This window comes from Coptis chinensis, chromosome 6 (assembly GCF_015680905.1).
Source record: "Coptis chinensis isolate HL-2020 chromosome 6, ASM1568090v1, whole genome shotgun sequence".
Lineage (NCBI taxonomy): Eukaryota > Viridiplantae > Streptophyta > Magnoliopsida > Ranunculales > Ranunculaceae > Coptis > Coptis chinensis.
The window spans coordinates 94,135,985-94,157,472 of NC_141461.1; the positions used below are offsets into that span (position 1 = coordinate 94,135,985).

Consider the following 21,488-nt stretch of genomic DNA (forward strand, 5'->3'; position numbering starts at 1 on the left):
TTTCTAGCTGCAAGAATCAAGGAGGTTATGATCAGACCTTTGGGCCTTGGAAAGGACAGGATGGTTTGGAGTGAGAATAAGACTTGAAGATTCACAGTGAAATCTGCCTACAAGTATCTATCTAAGGATACTGTTGTAGGGCAGAGTTCCAGCTTTAACTCCCATACTGTTAAGCTCCTCTGGAAGCTAGATTGCCAGCCAATATCCATATGTTCCTTTGGAAAGTGTACATGTATGCTTTACCAATAGAGAATAGGTTGGCTTCTAGGAAGATGTTGGGGGAGTTCTCTTGCCCCTTATGCTTCAAGAGTTTAGAGACTGATAGCCATCTGTTCTTTGACTATGAATGGTCTAGAACTTTGTGGTTCTCCTCGGGCTTGGGTCTGAGAATGGAGAGTCAGGGCAGGAATAATGCCAAAGAATGGGTTACTAAATTCTTAAGTTGGAGCAATAACAAGAGCCAACACATATCCCAAGCTGGGGTTCAAGCTTGCTATCTGCTATACAACATTTGGAAAACAAGAAATGAAGCAAAGTTCGAACAAAGACTTCCAAATAGAGAAAGAACTATCAGAAGAAGTGAGGTGGAGGCTTACAAGTGTTATACTGGACTTGCAGCAAGCAACCTACAGAATGAAACTTCTAACCCTCCTGAGTTTCCATTTGATCAATCTAACTTTGATTCTATGTTTCCTATTATTCTTAATGTCTGTATTAACATTAGGCTTGATGCCTCTTTCCAGGTTACTACAGGAGGGGCAGCAGTTGGAACAATTGCTTGGGATTTTGAAGGTAGAGTAGTATGGGCAGGAATCAGAAGGTTCCAAGCCAGGTCAGCAGAGGAAGCTGAGATGGTGGCTGCTGAGGTGGCAATAGGGCTTGCTCTTGCTTTTGGGTGGAATGTTGTTTTTGTATAAGGGGACTGCTCAGAGGTTATGAAGGCACTTAATAGCCATGCTTGCTCATAGATGTATGAGAGTTTGAGAGACTATGTAGTTAACTTAAGCTCTTCTTTTGCATTTTGTAAATTTAAGTGGATTAGCAGGAGATATAATGGAGAGGCACACTTGCTGGCGAAATAGGCTTACCATCAGCAGCAAATGGGTCAGCTACCACAGTGTATCCTGACAAACAATATTATCTCTGTTGTGGTTTAGAGGTTGATTATTAATATATAAGGTATTATCGGAAAAAAAATATATCACATAGAAGATTAAAAAAACTAACTCTCATATTAGAGTGCCACATAAGAGAGAGAAAATTCTCCATTAGAAGTCTCTGCTTTAGTATATAGACTAGCATATATACCCGTGTGTTGCACGGGAACTACAACATTACCCTATGCAATTGATTTAATTTTAGGGTACCCTTATTTTATTTTCATTATTTTTGATAAACAAATTGGAAACCACTCTACAGATATATACATGCAAAAAATATATAGTTATATTTCTCCCAAAAAATAGTCTAAATAATGCACTTTAGAATTCGCCTACCATAGTACCATGTACCAAGTATTATGCTATTTCTAATTGGCTTTGGGATTTGGATTCCCCGGTTTGAAACTTTAAAAGTTATAAATGGCTGGGTTGATCTATTGCTATTAATCAACAAAAAATATAAAACCTAAATGGTTAACCATATAACAGATCCACCCTCATCACAGAATCAGATGAGACTATTGAGTAGATTAAGGGTTTTTCTTGAGATGATTCTATGACTGTCTAGTTCAATCCATTATGCTAATTAAAAGTTCAACTACTAAATGGTTTTTTCGGAAGAATGTAAATGACTTCATTATCGCAGAATGAATTCAACTAAATTTTTTTTAGTTTTAAATAAACAGTCAAACTGTCAGAGAAAAACTAAAAGCAAATCCAAACTCCGAAGTAGATTACTTAATAACCTTCCAACCATGCATGAACAAATAAATTCCACAAAAAATAAGACGCATGGAAGCAACTTAAGTGTGTTTTTCGTGTTTACCGAGCAAAAAAACGTGTATTTTTTCTTAATTAAGAAACTTAAGATATAGACACACCCAGGAACACCCCGAACCTTGACAAACAATTGCAAAAAAGAAGAAGAATGACGACTAATCATATATCGAGCCAGTCCTAAAAAACTTCCATTAGAGTTGTTTCATTTCAACGATGAACAATGATCTCGGAATAGTCATGTGGTGCTCACAATCTTATGGAAGCTTTCAAAGCATTTCTAGAAGCAATCTTAGTAAACGCGAAGTGCATATCCACACATTCTTATAACTGATGACTTTCCAAAACTAGTTTCGTTGCAAAAAAAATTCGGGTAATGCTTAGAACATGTTCCTTGTATTCTGCAGGTCCACCTCTCTTCAATAATCCACATGGCTTATGTGCCATGAACTGAACGATGCATTCAAATCCAACTGGATGGTTTCTTTTATCAGGTAGTAATAGTAGTTGGTTTATCACCACGAAGAATAAACAATAGAATGTGTGCATGTTGAATTCCCTTCTTTCGAAGAATAAACAACAGGATTGTTGAAGGAAAACAAATTGAACGGTGTTAATACATTTTTCTTAAAATATTAAAATGCAATTGTACGAAATATATAATATAAAGTATGTGATACCTGCAATAATTCGATCAAAGCGCCTTCCCTACTTTAAGTCGATCATAAGTGCATCCAGTTTCATCTTGCGAACATGTGTAACAACGTCAAGCCTATCTTCTGATTTTTGGTCGCTGATATGTTCCAAACCTTCTTTCATTTAACACCAATTTGGGTTGCAAGTAAACGTAATAAAAAGATCCGGTGTGCCTGCCCATCTACAAATGGCAATGGCATCTTGATAATTATGTATCGTATACGGCCGGCCACCTGTAAATGTTGAAGGTAAGACAACTATTTTTCCAATGGCGGCAGGTGTAGTGGCTTATGTAACAATTGCATCCATCAATCCACTGTACAACTCTGCTTTGAGCTTCGATTGATTATCTCTGAACTCGTGCATAAGCATCAACCACATATTGTTTGAACAAACGACTTCTACAAATTAACGTCTAACCTGCTTCACTAAAACTTTATTGAGTCCTATATAGGCATAGAACTCTCTTATGCTGACCTTTTACGTTTAAAAGTCTTTCATCGGATATCACGATAAGGGATGCTAACTATAAAACCATTTTCCCCGTAAGAAAACAACTGTGGATATTGCATAGCCATAAAATGTTAACTTGGACACAAAATATTGATTCTTTTCAATCCAGTATCCTTTCTATCTGCAATGATATCTCGACCATCAATGCTTTCTAACCCAATACCCACCATACAATGCTTTATAAACCTCAGATGAAGTTAGACATTTTTATTGCCTACCATTTCTTCGACGACTTCCAATAATTCACAAACTAACATCTAAGAAGGCAGTCTGTTGAAACCAATATTGAGCCATTCTAATTGTTTGAGCAAGATGATTATTGTCATCTAATACCTTTATAAGTCCTTCCACAACAATTTCAGGATTTAAGGTGTCATCCCTCTCATCTTGATTGAGTGAATCTAGTCTGTGTGTACCATGCATAACTGTGCAAACTTGGGTTTATATCCTTTGTTAGGCAGTAACATGTCGTGCCAAGCTTGATAATTCAGACCTTTAATCCAAAAGGTACATGCTCCCCGCCCATTATTTATCTTCCTATCAACCTTCCCACCCATCAATGTGAAAGCAAATATCATATTGTAAGCGCGAATGTTTTTTCTGAAATCTTGTGTCCTACCTCCATCACATTCGAATAGCTCATCCAAAAATCCAGGTGGCATGGTTCCCGTAGTCTTTCCCTTATCATTCTTTTCTACATACCAAGTGAATGCTCCACAATGACAACATATTTAATTAGGTGATCCCAAATAGCGTGTTTCCAAGATATGACTTATAAGTAATAATCAATATAAAAATAATAGTGATTTCCATGTTAGCTAAATACAACGTTTCTCTCAAAAATAAGTTTGAAAAGGAAAAATATCAAAAAATAAATAAATAAATAACGTTCTCCAAACCTGAGGTACTTTCACCACTCTGTGAATATCCACTGACATCATTAGCTTGGTTGTTTCCAAAAGTGCTAGCTTGCATGTGGACTGCGTGTTGTCAATCATTGTGATTTATCTCCATTTTAAAATCGCAACACGATTGAGGTGCAATGTTTGACATAGTTGTGGTCATTGTAGATGTACCATCCACATGAACAATGGTATGAGAATATACGCAAACTGCAGGCACTGAGTTATTAGAACTTGGGAAACTTGGCATGGTGCATTTCCTCAAAAACTGATTGAGCACTAAATTAATCTTCCTTTTGTTGAGTCTCGCCCAAATATATTTTTTCGAAGGAATCTTGACTTCCTAGCCTCCTCCCATAAAGAAGAGACCATTGTTGCTTGAAGCAATCGTGTTCGAAACAAATATTGAACACACAAATATTGAATGATAAACTGACGATAGAACAAAGCAGAAAAAAAAATGCACTGAAGTGGTTAGAACATAATGAAAAAAATGAACTCAAGTACTATAGAAATAAGGAAACCACCATTGTAAAGAGACAAGAAGTCAGAGTATAGACTAAAGCAAATCAATATATTGTAGTATGAGTATAGTGTGAGAAATTAGAAATATTGAGTAAGAATTAAGGAGAAAGAAGTGAACATAAAGCCAATAAATTTGTAACTAATAAATTTCATTTAGTAAATAATTAAAAAGTAAACTGAGAGGGCGAAAGGGGGCGTTTACCATTCTGCGAAGAAATCAAATGATGGGAAAAAGACCAATGGAGTACATTGTATTTGCAGGGAACTCCAATGATTTCAAAAGAATCTCTTCAATCTGCAACTCGACATGGATGGTGAAGAAAAAGAAAATCATTCGCAATACTTATTAGCATTTCACCGAAAGGAAACAAAGAGAATGTGAAACTGTAATTTAAGAAAAGAGTGAATAAATTAAAAAGTAAATAGAGAGGGGAGGATGGTATACCTTTCTCAGAGGAAATGAAGGGAAAGGATCCAAAATATTTAAAAATATACTCAAAATTTGAAACAAACAATTACACCTACTTAAAAATTTAAACGTTATAACTGAATAGCAAATTTGAATGAGAAAATTTCAAAGTGTACTTTTAGAAAGGGAGGCTACCTCTTAGTTGTGTCAACTTGTTCGAAACACAATTAATGGTAAGACAACGTATGCATACCGACCTTTGAAAAAACAAAATGCAATAAGTTTGGATAGAAGGACAATGCTTGGAAGCGGCTCAACTTATCCATTCCATTGATTCATACCCTAAGATATCATTTTAGCTTATTGCATATAAGTCAATCTGATGCAAAACATGTGAAATTGTTTCGAACCTTTCAAATTTCAATGGGCAAAAAGTTTACAAAAGTCATAATAAGTTATCTAAGAGCATCTCTAGGTGGCTTCAAATTCGGTCGCATTCTTCAAATTTGAAGAAAAACTTTGAAATTTCTCGGAATTCCATCTCTAGGTGGCCTCAAATTCGGTCACATCACCTGCTTGTTCGCATTCTTGTTCGCAAATTTGGCAATTTGGATGTGGATGCAGAGCGACATTGGTAATGTCACATGTCATTGCAAATGTTGCCCACAATTTTTTTTTTTTTTACTCTGACCAGCACCACGCGCCAGTGGTACTGTAGCGTGGGTTTTTTTTTAAAAAACTTTTGGAATGGTTGCGTGCCACTCTTAATGTCGCGTGGGTTGTTTTGGAATTGCACATGCGACACTCTAACTGTTGCGCGCCAGTGGTAATATCGCGTGAGTTGTTTTTTGCTAATGGAATTTGCGACCACCTAGAGTTGGTCAAAATTTGCAACCAGATTCTTCAAATTTGAAGAGTATACTACCACTACCTAGAGATGCTCTAAGTATTGCACCGCAACCAAATTAGTTTCATGTGGAACGTTCATGGTTACCGTTGTGGGCAGAAAACGTAATTCACAATACCTCAATCGATTTCGTGAAAAAGTGAAATTTATAACTGTATAAATAAAAGAAAAAAAAAATATTCTATTAGGAGAACAAGGAAAAGATAAGGAAATAGGGGCGACAAACGCAGAGATTACTTGATAAGTAATCATCCCTCAAAAATGAAAATCCATTTTGCAAAGATCAAATGTTGTGTGGAGTAGACGAAAAACTCAATGCAAGTAATAGCAGCGAAGATAAAATTAATCGATTATCTGGAAACTATTGAGAATGAGGACGATTTTAAAAGTGAAAACAAAGAAAAATGTTTGAAAATAAAATTGTTCTCATTTCATCATTTGTATTGTTGTTTGTATTAAGAACTGTAGACAATAATAGGAAAGTATAGGCAGCGATGGAGTAAATTTATTTGTAAAAATTGAATTGAAAATGCCACTACTTAATAACATACTTGGCTTCCCCTTCTTCTTTGTCGAACCAAAACTGTTCATGCGTACGAAGATATGAAAAAAGAAATGGGAAGTTTGGTAACTGTAAGTAGTTGCTGCGGATTAAAATAAAAAAAACTGCACACAAAAGAGAGCGCGAATAGGCGGGAGTACACACAACGTTAGCGAAGAGACGACTTTCTTTGGACTATTTGGGGAGCGAATGTTTAGAATAACTGATTTTCTGACGTGGCTTATTGAGAGGACAGGAAAGGACAGAACTTTAGTAGAGCGAATAGGAGTAATACTATACACACCAACAGTTTTACCAACAAACAACACTAAATGACGTGGGTTACCTAATTTTCGCTGACTAGGATTTCCACTAACAACAAAACAAAGCCAAGTAATTTTCCTCTCTATTCACTCCGAATTTCATTTTCCCTCCACTGCGTTTTATTTTCCCTCTAGCTCCAACAAAGTATGATTAACGACAGTAAAATTTTCTCCAAGAATACTATTTTCTCCAGCCAAAAATTCTAGGTCAGTTTATAATTTTTTATTTCTCTTATAGATGAGTGTGCTATGTTCATGTTCATTTTTTTTCCTCTTAACTTTCATCTCCATTCTACTTAGTTTTAAAAACACACAAAATTTGTTTTCACCATTATTTTGTAGCACCTTTTCTAAAATTGTTTTTCATTTTTTATTTTCCAGTGTAGTGTTCGTTCATTTTTTGGTGCCGTTAGAACAACAATGGAAGAAGTACCAGATAATTTTTCAAATAAAGAGGTGATGGGAGAAATTGAAGGGAATGAAGTGGATAAAACAATTAATGTAGAACTCACAATTGAGAAGCCTGCAGTGGGAATGTCGTTTAGCTCCGTTAATGACCTTCTTGAATTTTATACAAGATACGGAAAAGAGTTGGGATTTGGTATTTGAAAAAGAAGCAGCACCAAAGATGATAATGGGGATGTGAAGTATTTGACTATAGTTTGTTCGCGTGAAGGAAAGGTTCAGCGCACATCAAAAAGTCTAGTTAATATGCGTCCAATATCAAAAACAGATTGTAAAGCTAGAATTACAGCAACTCTTCGCCTTGATGGAAAGTGGATAATAACCTCTGCAATACTTGGACATAACCATGGTTTAAGTCCGAGCAAATCCAGGTTTTATAGATGCAATAGGAAACTTACACCAAAAGTGAAGAGAAGGCTTGAAACCAATGACGAATCCGGCATCCGTCTGAATAAGAGTATCAATTCATTTGTTTTTTAAGCAAAAGGTCATGAGAACTTGTCATATTTAGAGAAAGACTGTAGAAATCATGTTGAAAAGTTTCGTCGTTTGCAACTTGGAGAAGGAGATGCTAATGCTATGCACAGTTACTTTTTAAAAATGCAAATTGAGAATTCTGAGTTTTTTCACACGATGGATTTAGACGATGAAGGTCGATTGAGGAATGTGTTTTGGGCAGATGGTAGGTGTAGGGCAGCTTGCAAAGAGTTTGGCGATGTTATTACATTTGATGCAACGTACTTAACAAACAAGTACGACATGCCATTCGCTCTTTTCGTGGGGGTGAACCACCATGGTCAATCAGTGTTGTTAGGTTGTGGTCTTATCTCAAGGGAAGATACCAAGACATATGAATGGCTATTTAAATCTTGGCTAGTATGTATGCATGGATGTCCTCCAAGTGCAATAATTACAGATCAAGATAGAGCAATGCAAAACGCCATAGCTATTGTTTTTCCTAATGCGCGACATCGGTGGTGCTTGTGGCATATCATGAAAAAATTGCCCGAAAAATTGAGAGGATATAATGAGTATGAATCAATCAAATTTTGTATGCAAGTTGCAGTCTATGATTCTTTAACAAAAGAAGAATTTGAAGAAAACTGGTGCGGATTCATTTTAAAGTCACGATCTCGAAAGCAATGAATGGTTAGGAGGGTTGTACAAGGAAAAGAGATCGTTGCCCGTGATTAGTGAAAGACGACTTTTGGGCTGGAATGTCAACCACACAACGGCGAGAGCATGAATGCCTTCTTTGATGGCTATGTTAATTCAAAAACTACTCTCACGCAGTTTGTTGGACAATATGAAAATGCTTTGCGAAGTAAGGTGGAAAAAGAAAATCAAGCAGATTTTAATTCTTTTAAATCGAGGCTCCCTTGTATAAGTCCTATGATATGGAGAAGCAATTTCAAGGTGCTTATACGATGACAAAATTTCTAGAGTTCCAAGAAGAGTTGAGAGGGAAAATTTGTTGTGATTTATCTATGTGTAAGGAAGATGAAGAATACGAAGTAAATGAAGATGTACCATTTGGAGCTAGCCCAGCAGAGCCACATTTAAGGTTAGGTTTAATGGGGATCTCAAAGAAGTTGATTGCAATTGTCGGTTGTTTCAATTTAAGGGGATAGTATGTAGACATTCTATTATGGTTTTACTACACAAGAAGATTTACCAAGTACCAAATAAGTACATCTTAACGAAGGTGGAATAAAAATATCAAAGCGGAGACACACCAAAATTAAGATTAGTTATTCTGAGCGGTCCACCAAACTGAATCACGTCGTTTTGATGAATTGTGTTATGCTTTTGAAGAGGTTATGGATATGGTAGTAGATTGTGAAGACAAGTATAAGGAATTGATGGTGCATGTACATACTTTTAAAAGAGAAGTTTAGTCATGATAATGGTGCTTGTGGGAGCTAAGCTGTTTTGAAGAAGAACACCGTTTCACCAAAGATATGGAGATGGTCAAAATATTCTTACTCCTTTTGGCTGTTCGGTGCAAGGGGCGAGGACCATTTAAAAGGAAACAAACTAATCTCGAAAAAATTGTTCAGAGACTAAACAAAGGGAAAAAGAGTATGAAGACTTCACCTAGCAAGGAAAATGCAAAGAAGGTAGTAGTGTTCACTCGTCCTGTTTTATTTCATAGTTCTCTTACTTTATAGATGATTTTTTTTTTCCAAAGCTAAAAACTTATTGTTACTTTACTTTTTTCTAGGATTTTCACTCGTTAAATTTTGAGGAAGGGAGAAATATGCTTAATGCAAGCAATGCCCCTGCATATGATCATCTGACAATACAAGAGAGCATAACCTCAAAGGTAAATCAAGAGATGGTTAATTTGTTTAGCTTCTTCATTGTGGGTTGCCACTTAAATATTTGAATTGACTTGTTTGGTTGCAGGGTTATGCAACGCAACATTGGATTACAGAACCTATTTTTGAACAACCAAATACACTCCAAGAGTTTAACAATATTTGCAATACAATACAACCGCAGAAGATGCGAGGCTTTAACATGAAAAATTCTGCTCAACCAAGTTTCGCTGAAGGAATTCAGAAAACTATACATAAAAAGGTATGTTTGTGTATATAGTATGTAGTAACTTCTTTCTTAAAGCATTATGTGAGTAGATGTTATTTTATGTTTTCCTAAGCTAATAATTGATTGATGCTTTGTGATTTCTTATACATAATTTTTCGTTTGTGTTCCAGAGTGTACTGCCAGATCTAAATGGCTCGATATATGACTCCAACATATATAACATACAACAAAATTTTCAAAATATGGTATGCAATGTTGTTATCTTCTTATCTAGTGTTTCTGTAGGTATTATTATTTTATATTTTTTTATTGACCTAATGTTTGGAATAGGAGCAATGCAATCCTTTAGGTTCATTGATGCTCAACCAACCAAGATTTGGAGAATTTCATTCACTACTCATGGTTTGATAAACACACATACATTTTTTGTGTACTTATTTATTTGTAATTTTTTTTATTTGTTCTAATTTGTTAACTGGTTCACTTATTTCAATTTTTTAACGTATCGGAAGCAGGGGCACTTCACACCTCAACAGTTAAGTGATCATGGACATCTTGGATCTCACCACCTAGTTCGTCAGTTCGGTGCTTGTACACCACCATCTATGTTTCATACTAGTAATGAAATCCAATCTAAAAAGCTAAACGTTTTTCTCAATAAAGACTCATCAAGGGAACTAAGACAGTTGCATTAGCTACTGGTGCAATAGTTTGAACCACTCTTGGTGTCTCTGAAGTTTTGAACTAGTGGATTGTAAATGGATTACTTGTAGGTTGATGGAAAATTGGTGTTTGTTTTGTGTTAGCTCTTTTGGTGTTAGACTGCAATAGTTTGAACCACTCTTGGTGTCTCCGAAGTTTTGAACCAGTGGATTGTAAATGGATTACATGTAGGTTGATGGCAAATTGGTGTTTGTTTTGTGTTAGCTACTGGTGTCTATTGTGTTAGGCTATTAGCTACTGGTGCCAAAGTTGAGTTAATTTTGGTGTTATTTTGATGAATTTGTATATCCCTCTCTAATCTTCTTATTTAAGAGTTTCATGTTTTTTTTTGCCTGTTAGTGGAAATCACGATGGGTGGAGGGAAAATAAAATTGGAAATGAAACAGGAGTACTCAGAAACAGAGCGGAGGCAAAAATTATTTAGGCTTTGTTTTGTTAGTGGAAATCCTAGTCAGCAGAAATTGGGGTAACCACGTCAGTTAGTGTTGTTTGTTGGTAAAACTGTTGGTGTGTATAGTATTACTCAGCTAATAGATAGTAGATTTCAGTCATTTGACTATTTGAGTCATTTCATAATATCGTAATCAATGCACACGCCTAGCCAAGCCCTGAGTCATTTCAGTGTGTACTCTCCCTAAGAGTGGAATTCGAGCTAAACAAGCCGAGTTTTACCTTGCTCAAGCTCGGCTCGCTAATTACACGAGTTTTAAATTGAGCTCGAGCTCGGCTCATATATTAAACGAGTGAGCTCGAGCCGAGCTTAAACGAGCCAAGCCCAAGCCGAGCTCCGAGCCCTCGGTTTTTTTACACTATAAATATGCTATTTGAGCTAAACGAGCCGAGCTTCATCAAACTCATTTGTTACATGAGCTTTAATTTGAGCTCGAGCTCGGCTCATATAGTAAACGAGCGAGCTCGAGCCGAGCTTAAATGAGCCAAGCCCAAGCCGAGCTCCGAGCCCTCGGCTCAAATTCCAACCTTAACTCTACCTGCATAGAAGAAGAATGCAACAGTATCTTGGTTCAGATATTCAAACATAAACGTGGTTAGTTGATTTCCAATGTGAGAAGACTCATAAGAGTTCTTGGCTTTCTAAATTCCAGAGGTCATCTTAGTATATAACTAGCCAAAACTAATGCGTTACTCACATTTGAAAGAAGTAGAGTGAAGTAAGGAGCTTAGGGACATAATGAGTGTTGATGTAAGGAAATGGGAAGATATGCACACAGATTGTCTGCCTCTTGTTTGCAAGTCATGGTACAAAGCTTCTCTTCATCCCCAGTTCTGGAAAAACCTTGATTTTAAGTCTCTACTACCTGATTATATTGTATCCACCAAGTGCATAGTAGACGAAAACGTGTTGCTTCCGGATGATATAATGGATCCCTTGTCGATTGAAACAAGAGATCTTGACTTGTTACTCTTGTTCATAGATCCAAATGATATATGGTAAAAGTTGCTATTTCTCGTAGATGTGGGATTGCAACAAAGCTTGTTGTCCTTTTTGGTTTATGAAAGATTGGGTCGAAGACTTCTTGAAGTTACTCTGAAGTCTCACTTTGTGTTGTTGATATATCTTTAGTTGAGTTGTCAAATGTTTCATATTCACATGAGTTGTTATTGGCATAGGTCTCGACGCTTTCTTCAGGGAGATGAAAAAGCCTTCATGAAACTTTTCAGTATGTTGAGAAGTTTGGAGGTTCTGGTGTTGGGTCCTTTTGACGATTATTTTAGGGCAATCTTAATTGGAATCAGTCATCACTGCAAGAATTTTCTCGCACTTAGTACCAACGGTTACATATACGAGGAAGAAGCATCCGCAATTGTTGAACTCCTGCCATCAATCAAGTACTTGAAACTAAGAGGTAGTAGTATTTCCCATAATAGTGTCATGGTGATATTGGATGGTTGCAAAGAACTAGTATTACTTGACGTTAGGGACTGTACTGGTTTTGATGCTGGAGATGAAGAAATACTGAATTTGGCTTCTCGTATCAAGATCTTTATATCAGAAGGGTCGTCCGTAGCTAAGGACGTCACAGAGGTAACTAAAAAAAGTTCTCTCCTTCTGCAGTGGGTCTATAGCCAAGTTTGAACAATACCAACTATGTACAACCCGAATACTTCTACTGTTCTACCTCCCAATCACAAGAGCAAGATCACCACGAATAGTTCTGGCTCTGATTCTGTGGCTCTGTAGCTCCAATAAGTTTCCTGTGATATTATATAACTCTAGTTCCTGGCTCTGATTCTGTGGGTCTGTAGCTCCAAATAAGTTTCCTGCCATATTATGTAACTCCTTCGCCTTCCAAGTTCCTAGACTGTGTACAGTTAAATAATTGAGAATCTAGACAAGACTTAAGCGAGGAACTGTTTGTGATTCTAACCAGTTAACCCAGCCCAGCAGACACACAGTGCCGGAGCTAAGGACGTCACAGAGATAACTAAAGAAAGTTCTCTCCTTCAGATCGTGGTAATGCTTATTGGGTAATAACACGTAGGTAAACCGTAAAAGAACTTTGTCTTCGCGGGTAAAAATATACTCAATGTCACACTATAGACATTCGCTTGGCGCCAATATACACTCAATGAGATGACATTTTTGCCATAAGTTGCAAGTTAGCTCAAAGTGATAAATTGTCCAGGTCGAGGTACTGGATGCTCAATTGTCTTTGCAAGTACCTTCTTAGAACTATGGTGTTATATCATGCAAGTACCTTCTTAGAACTATGGTGTTATATCATGCTTGCTTGCATATTTAATTATAATCTGGGCATGGCACCGTAATCCAATGTTCAGAAATTGAGACTGTTCACTCCGCAACTTTTGTATTCTCAATGTACCAAAAATCAGGATTTGATGAAAACAGTGTAGTCAAGGTGCAAATAGGCGCGCACCTAGACGCACTTTAGTGTCTCGCCTTGACCAAGGCGCGAGAGGTAACATAGGGCGTGCGTTTTTTGTGCCTTTTGTCGAAGCCAAGACAAAGAGCGCGCTACTTTTATCAACTTTTACAGTTTTTTTTTTTTTTTACAATTTTGCTATCATTGACACATTTTACCCTCGATCCAATTGTTGTATGATATAAGAAATTGTACAAATTTAGTAAGTTTCATTGTGGAGTACACTTTAAATTTAATTTTGACTAGTTTTTGTTAAGTTGTATTGATTGAGAGAAGACACAAAAATAAATTAAATTTTAAATAAAGTTTTACGGGATTCTAAAATTTGAATCACGTGTTCTATTTTATGAAGAACTCATTTGGCTCAATTCGATCGGTTCATTATTTTAGTTTATTAAAGTTGAACTAGATTTGTATTAAGAGATAAAAATTTTCTTTTAAATGACTACAATAGTTTTATGTTTATAATCACATACAATTAATTTTAAAATTTGGCTAAGTAAATCAGTGATAATTCATATCAAGGCACAAAATAGTGTTGCCCCTTACGTGTGCATTAACGCCTTTACTACACTAGATGAAATGGTAATAAATCCAGTAATCCACTAGACTACCCCACTTCAAAGGAGCACCGAGACCATAAGTCACAAAGCACTTTCGTGCCTTGAAGAATGCAAAGAGGTTCTTAATAGTTCAATAAAACCAGGTTTGTCGTTTTCCCATGTCAAAAAATAGTTTTACAAATTTTAAGAAAAAACACATTTTTTTTTCTTTTTGGTAATCTGTGAAAAAAATACATTGGCATGATTTTTAGGCCTCCAATCTTATAAATACCCTTCCAATGGGAGATGCAAACCGTATATAATAACTAATAGACAAATTATCCACCATGATACAAATACAAGTTCGTAAACCACGAGTTTAGTAATATACTAATTTCTAATATGTACATTGTACAAGTGTATCTCCCCTCTTTAACTTTTACTCGGACATCACTTGACATCACTTCAAGTGAGCCCGTGTTTTAAACTTCCATATTTGTGATATTATATCCCATTGTTATCTAGTGTGAATATCTTTATATATACTATATACATTAGAGTATAGGAGTTGTAAAATCCAATGTGGAAGTGTAACTCTATGCCCCCTATTTTTTTTTCAATAATTACTCTATACCCCCTATTGGAGATGCTCTTCTGGCCATGCAACCAAAATTAAAATATCAGACTGCCCAAAATATAATGATTTAGACATTATAAACAGTACAATTGAGACTCAAACGCCTCAACAAATCGATTATTATCTTGATATTTATTGTTGGATGACGCAATGCTTATTTGTCTCCTCACTTGAAGCTGAGATCTGAATAGCCAGATTGCCGAGGTGGAAGCAAATTCGTCTTCCACCTATGAACTTATGTCAGCCAAAAGAAAATAAGGAAAAGGGAAAGAAATAGAAGAAACATAAATTATCAGTTGAGACCGTAAACCCATTTCTCTGAATTGCTTTGGTAAGTAACTAGCTCTTCTGGTTTGAACCACAGATTGATTTCGTCCTTGGCAGTTTCAGGACCATCACTCCCATGTATGATATTTCTGCATTCGAAAGGCGTGTTATAACCATGCACACTATGTACAGTCCCAAATACTTTGGGAACTACCAATGAGTTTTTCTGTTAAACTTTCTGAACACAAAGCAAATTGGGAATGCAACAATTATTAACTTTTGAAGTACAGGCCAGTACTTCCAGACTGAAAAAGTAATATGCACGAAGCAGAACCTAAATTGTCTTCTCTGCTAAGAAGACCGACGTGTTTCCAATTAACTAATAAGGATGCTTAAAAAAAACCTAGACAGCCCAACAAAACATCAGGGTATGAGACAGGGTATGAGACTCTCGAGTCACCCATTCCTTTTTTATTGACTGCACTTACCATTACCCACTCTACCAAAATAATCTTAAAATGAAGGAAATAAAATGAAGGGAACAAAACTAAAGTTGTCTTCAGGTAAGAATTATCTACCTCCCAACCACAACCGCAAGATCACCACGTATAGTTCCTGGCTCTGATTTCTGTGGGTCTGTAGCTCCAATAAGTTTCCTCCCATATTTTATAACTCCTTCGCCTTCCCAGACCTATATACATTTAAATACTTAACTTCAGACTTGCAAAGGAGAAGAGTTTGTCATGAAGCAAGGGAATGTTTGTGATCCTAACCATGGCAAGCACAGGTCCAGAGCTAAGGAAGTCACAGAGACCGCTAAAGAAAGGCCTCTCCTTCAGATCGTGGTAATGTTTCTCAGCGAACTCCTTGTTAGGAACCACCAGCTTAACAGCCACTAATTTAAAACCTTTGTGCTCAAAACGTGACATAATTTCTGCAATCTGGTCAAAAAATGAAAATGTTTAAGACATGTGTCCAAGAATGAAAAGAGAAGCAGTAAGGGAAACCCAATAATCGACTCCAAGAAAGGACAGACTCAGAAGTTTTCAAGTGATGAGTTCGACAAAACAAATTGGGTTGATGGAGAGGGATAGAAGAGATATTTCTAATAATGTGCCATACTCAAATGCAAAATCCAAGCCAAGAGAAACAGGCTAGTCCTTTGGAAAAGGTGGCTAGAGCATACAGTCTGCTGACTTAGGCGGTCTGCAAAATAAAATATATCTAGAGACTTACCAAACCTCTCTGCACTCCATCAGGTTTAATTGCAATGAAAGTGCGTTCCATCTGAATAAACGAAGTGCAATTGGATGTTAACAAACAGTATAACAAAAAGTCTGCAGCCCAGAGAAGATTCATCTAGAGTAGTTCATACCTCTGCAGCATACACATCCTGCTCCTGGAGCATGTAAACTACAAGAATAGACCATTAATTCAGAATCAGATATGAACAAAACAGGAGCTTCTAATTAAGTCACATAGTTCGCTTTTTTAAATCACAATGACAAGACTTTAGCCAGGGTTTGAGGCTATGTTACATGGGCACGACATATTATGAAGGTAATCCATGTCATCTACTTATCCACGTGTCCGTGTCGGACACAAAGCATGTAATATACCTTAATTTTTTATATTTCGCCATGTCAGTCACTACATTTATCTGTTCAATGTAACTTAGCTTTGAGCCTAGGTACTAGATCATAGCCTAGGCAAGTGCACAACAACTATGATAAAGAATTATGGCTGCTAAAAGCTCAAAAAATAAGAATACTGTTTTCAGTATATAAAGTCGATATATTTTCTATCTAATTATATAATTCATACTTCATCGCTGTGTTCAATTGACTTAAGTATTTTGAAATCGAAAAAAATGGAAGGTATTAATTGATAGCAAGTTAGCAACAGCTTCTGATACAAAAAGCAATGAATGCTCCTAGTCCAATATTAACTGTTGGGGTTAAAATGACTTTGATTGTGAACCATTTCATAACAGATCATCCAAATGAAAGAAACCAAGTGAGATGATTTGATCAGTTCATCAAAAGCACAGAGACTTTAGTTACATGAACTGGTGTAGCGTATAGATTGCAATTCAATTTACCCAAAAACGAATTTTTTAGTAAAAACGTAAAAAGGATTTGTAATTGTTAACATGTCTCTCCGAAATTAATTATTGGCTTAATTGCACATCATGGAACTCAAAAGAGACCAAATGAGAAGTTAAATTTCAGAAATCAAGCATAGCACCTAAGAGAGCTCAGTGCTAAATATGCACAAGTTGAAAAGACAAATATAAGATGTGTTAATCATATCGACTGTGTACAAATTCCAAAAATGAAATGAAAGGATCAGTAGAAAGGTTTGATCACTGCAGGAAATAATGGTAGTGAAAAGATGACTACATAGTTCAGGGAGTAATGTATATAAATGTCGGGAGAAGTCTAGAATATCATCCAAATTTAGAATGCATCCCACGCCTTTTATTCCGACCCACTATACTTATATGATATATAGTTTATGTTGAAGAGGTTGCGAATGTCACATTGCTATAACTCCAACAAGGACAGGGGCCCTCTTCATTTTGCCCAGAACATCATCTACTCAATACCAGTATAAATTCCTACTCAGACCTTTTACTTTAAACAATACATCATCTCCTTTCATCCTCTTAGAGGAACAATAGAAACACCCAAAATAAATAAATATATATAAATGTATACCTGCAGCAGGAACGGCGAGCAGTCCAGAGAGCCATCCGTTGGGCACATGCCTCGACTCTGTTCTTCCATAAAACGAGGCGACAGCAGGTGCTTTTCCCCTGAATGAGGTAGCTGTTGCAGCGGCAACTGCTCTCCCTTTATACACAATAACAATAATCAATTATTATAAATTGTTATTGAGAAATGTAGATTGGATTGAAACTAGTTTAGAAACGAACCAGCACAGAGAGGTGAAGATTTGGAAGCAGAAATGAAAGATCTAAGGGAATTAGAAACAGATCTGTAGATCTGTGACCTCATTTTTTTTGTTTAACGGTGTTGGTGAGGAAAAAAAGGAGTAGTTGGGTTTGATTGATTGACTGACTGATAGAAGGAGGTTCGGTTTTATGTGGTTCTCAGCTGATGATGTGATGATGAGAAACTGAGAGTGAGAGAGTGATTAAATAGGGTTTGGTAAAAGTGTCGGGTTTCTGGGACTCGATTTCCTGGCCATAAGATCTTCTAAATCTAACGGATCTACGGATCTAACTAAAGCAGGTCTACTATTCTTTTTTATATTGACCAATCGTGTAGGACCAAATAATAACCATTTCTTACCGGTGAATTTTATACGCGGACACATTCTATGTGGGTTTGTGGGACGAAGGGGAAAATAATCGGATTTGATTTGAAATTATTTACTCTAAAATCTGCCGTGATTTTTGAATGATAAAATTTAGGAAACAGAGAGAAAAAAAGGTTCGAATTCATTTAATTTCGTGAATTGTTGTGGTTCTTTCCCTCCTTTCTCTTTCTTCCTTAAAAAAATGAACAAAAAAATAAGACTAGATGTAACTTGTAAGGACGGTAACGACATTCTTGCACAGGAAGCCCTCGCCATGCCAAGTTAAAGTTCCCTAGCTGGACTGGACGCCAGAAGATTATTGTGAGCGAAGTGGGGATTCACCAAATTCAGCCTTTTTTTTCTCTCTTTCCTAAATTTTAGTTGAAAATCTGAGTAGGTTTTAGAATAATTTGTTTCCCATTAAATCTGATTAGCTTGGTAAACTATGGTTAAGAATGAGTAATGACTTCTGACAAATGTCGATTTCTCATTCGTCCCGCAAGCCCACATATAAAATCCACTGACTTCTTACAATCTTAACCACAAAACTCAAGCAAACTTCCCATTCTTCAAATACCCCAATGATTGGCAGAACACTCCACAATCATGCTTTTTCTCCACAAGAGAACGACATAAAAATGAATAAGTACATACATATACACCACCTCATGAGGAAAATACACCTCCAATGTAGGTGTTCCTAAGATTTTACAATTTTAATTGTATACTATTTGTATAATCTATAAATATTCACACTTTATACTCCCCAAATGAGAAGTATTAAAAAAATTGGATTTTAAACTGGGATGTCATTTAAAGTAATTGTCTCTTTAATTTAACTGGGACGTTATTTAAAATGACGTCCGAGTTAAAAAATTAGAAAAGAACGTTATTTAAAGTGATATCAGAAATTTTATTTGTTCAGACGTTGGTTAAAGTGTCTCTCCGAACTATTTATTAATTGATAGCGAAATGAAAAATTTCTCACATTCTCTATCAACTAATATTCTATTATCTACTTTATACCACCTCCATTGAAAATAGTTTTTTGACATTTGGAATATAAACTTTACACTCTATATAGTTTACACCCTCCATTAGAAATGCACTAAGAAGGGATTCTTCATGTCTGTTACAGACTTACAGTATCCATCACTGCATTCACATTTATCCAGCTATGAAATTCAGACCACTCATTAAGGAACCTCTTAGTTAGAAAAGTCGACGAGTGGTATGAAAATTCAAATGTTTTAAACCCTGGAAAAAGATGGTATTGTTTATTTGTGGAAGCATTGTTCCATTCAACGAGTAGACATTTTTGTATCTAAGATCTGTGAACCAATTCTCAAAATAGAAATATTACAAGTTGAAGAGAGTGACTCGAGCGGTCTATCCTGATAGTCAGAGTTTATATGCCAATTAATACTAACTCCACAGTTAACGCACATGGTAGCGGCTCGGGAAGCTCCTTGTTTTTCAGCTTTGCTTTGAGCTTTAGTTTTTTCTTCTCTATTAGCGAAAGGAACAAGACGAGCATTAACTAAGCTTTAGCTTTTTCTTCTCTGTTGGTCTACGTAACGTCAATAAAAAACAATAGTGGTAGACTGCTTTAAGTAAAACATGAGTAAAAAAAATCTGACTCCCAGGAACTGGATTTGGTTGTTGTTTGATTGTCTGATATACAATGAACACTGAAAATGACCGTAAAAATGGCCCAAATAACATTAGGCCTACTAACATGGCCCAACTCAAACTCTAAGCCCAAGTATGTTCCTTCATGGGCCTGCCTTTCCAAGCTCCTTAAACTTTTTTGTCCGACTGTTTTTTTTTGTTAAACTCTATCTCTTTTGGTTAGACACTTAAACGCCTTCCAAACGACCAAACCCTATAATCGAAAATAATAATGCTGACCAGCTTAAACATCTAAAAATACCCTATTAGCATCTAACTTCCTTAAAATCCAATCAACTCTCTTTTCTCTTCAAGTCTAGCCAAATTTACACCACAAATATCTAAAGCCATGTGCATATTTGTAAGTTTAAAGTTACATATAACAATGGGAGATGAAAAAAGTTAATCTCTATTGTTTTAAAAATCTAAGGTGCTCATCTATTTCTGCATACTTTAATAATTTTTTTATGTATCTCTTGATTTTTGGTCTATTTTTTATAATTGTTTTTAGCCCCCCACTTCCATCGAAAATTTCAATAGTATATATGCCAAATACCAAAGTAATAAACGATATATTGGAGGGACAGAAATGTAAACATACATTTAGATGAAACCTGTTTATGTTTTGAAAACCTATATTACGTTGAGAGGACAAAAGAAACACTTAAATATTTGAAAACTTGTTAAATTAATGAAAGGGAGGGGGTCTCTAACCCCTAGCTTTATTCAAAAAGATAAAAAAATATTTGCCAATACACACCAGACACTATGCACTTGTGCGTAATGCATTGCCTTCCAAATAGAATTGGATAAACAAAAATCCCCCAAAAACAAAAACTAGTAATCGTCATCCTAAATTAAAAAACCAAGGCCCTTTAAAAACCCAACTCCAGTGGGCCTTGAACAGTTTTATCCCGAAACTCAACCCTCCATCGCCCAACACAAAGTTGCCACTACACCAAGTCACCAACCCTTCCAACCCAGTTAAGTAGAGTTTCTCTCAAAATTTGTGCAGTTTAATAGGCGAGTAATAGCCGATTAATAGGCGCATAGGTGCTATAAGCTACTTGACCGATACGATTAGCAAAAAAAACTCTGATCTAAACGGGATCAATTAATAACCCGATTTATGCCGATTACTAGGGCGATTTAGCACAAATAGATATTTAAAAAAAAATAAAAATGGCGATTAATAGGTACGATGGTTTGTTGTTTTGTGTTTTTCTCAAAACATGATTTGTATATGTGAAGTTATAGAACAACAAACCTATGATATAAAAAACATAACTTAAACCAACTTCTCCATGATATAATTTTAGCCGAATCATGGACGCCTTTGGGTTTTTGAAATTTTATATGTTTTTTATTTGACAAGATTATATTGCAATGAGGCTATGATATTTGCAATTGAGGATATGATTGCATTTTCATATGATTCAATATGGATATGTTTAGTTATTTTCAATATTATTTTTTCTCTATGAGAAGGAAAAACCGAATTCACTTGATTAGTTTATGATTAATCATCCATATATTTTTTAGGCCTAATCTCTCCTAAACGTTTAAACTGCGCGGCTCAAAATTGAACTAGGCCCATAAAAATTTCGTTTTTCCTTCTTTTTTTCAATATTACACCATTTGTTTCCTATTAAT

At 35.9% G+C, this 21,488-nt stretch overlaps 3 protein-coding genes across 9 annotated transcripts; 2 read left to right on the forward strand and 1 right to left on the reverse strand.

Moving 5' to 3' along the window:
* Positions 1-230: 230 nt before the first annotated feature.
* Positions 231-917, forward strand: LOC147495589 (uncharacterized). The gene has a single exon (XM_086568423.1). The coding sequence runs from the start codon at positions 231-233 to the stop codon at positions 915-917; it is 687 nt and encodes a 228-aa protein (XP_086424549.1).
* Positions 918-9,186: 8,269 nt separating this feature from the next.
* On the forward strand, positions 9,187-10,569 carry LOC147495590 (uncharacterized). 6 transcript variants are annotated; one of them, XM_086566760.1, is made up of 6 exons: positions 9,187-9,338; positions 9,443-9,544; positions 9,628-9,801; positions 9,939-10,013; positions 10,099-10,170; positions 10,262-10,569. In XM_086566760.1, exons 1-6 carry the CDS (start codon positions 9,303-9,305, stop codon positions 10,310-10,312), a joined length of 510 nt encoding a protein of 169 aa, XP_086422886.1. In that variant the 5' UTR covers positions 9,187-9,302; the 3' UTR covers positions 10,313-10,569. The 6 variants fall into 6 exon arrangements, with proteins under 6 accessions (XP_086422886.1, XP_086422882.1, XP_086422887.1 ...); XM_086566756.1 differs by having other exon boundaries at positions 10,284-10,569; XM_086566761.1 differs by having other exon boundaries at positions 10,102-10,170.
* Positions 10,570-14,622: 4,053 nt separating this feature from the next.
* Positions 14,623-18,062, reverse strand: LOC147495591 (nucleoside diphosphate kinase 3-like). 2 transcript variants are annotated; one of them, XM_086564202.1, is made up of 7 exons: positions 17,779-18,062; positions 17,561-17,695; positions 16,216-16,253; positions 16,077-16,127; positions 15,614-15,781; positions 15,419-15,531; positions 14,623-14,989 (listed from the first exon to the last, which is right to left on the reverse strand). In XM_086564202.1, the coding sequence occupies exons 1-7, from the start codon at positions 17,858-17,860 to the stop codon at positions 14,866-14,868; spliced, it is 711 nt and encodes a 236-aa protein (XP_086420328.1). In that variant the 5' UTR covers positions 17,861-18,062; the 3' UTR covers positions 14,623-14,865. The 2 variants fall into 2 exon arrangements, with proteins under 2 accessions (XP_086420328.1, XP_086420329.1); XM_086564203.1 differs by having other exon boundaries at positions 17,561-17,686; positions 17,779-17,970.
* Positions 18,063-21,488: the final 3,426 nt, after the last annotated feature.

Coding starts and splice junctions, on each gene's coding strand:
- LOC147495590 (XM_086566756.1), top strand. CDS start 9,303: ATGAAGACTTCACCTAGCAAGGAAAATGCAAAGAAG. Junction 9,545..9,627: donor AAGAGAGCATAACCTCAAAG/GTAAATCAAGAG, acceptor GTTTGGTTGCAG/GGTTATGCAACGCAACATTG. Junction 9,802..9,938: donor AGAAAACTATACATAAAAAG/GTATGTTTGTGT, acceptor TTTGTGTTCCAG/AGTGTACTGCCAGATCTAAA.
- LOC147495591 (XM_086564202.1), bottom strand. CDS start 17,860: ATGAGGTCACAGATCTACAGATCTGTTTCTAATTCCCTTAGATCTTTC. Junction 16,128..16,215: donor AGGATGTGTATGCTGCAGAG/GTATGAACTACT, acceptor TCGTTTATTCAG/ATGGAACGCACTTTCATTGC. Junction 15,782..16,076: donor ATGGAGTGCAGAGAGGTTTG/GTAAGTCTCTAG, acceptor TTTTTTGACCAG/ATTGCAGAAATTATGTCACG.
- LOC147495589 (XM_086568423.1), top strand. CDS start 231: ATGTATGCTTTACCAATAGAGAATAGGTTGGCTTCTAGGAAGATGTTG.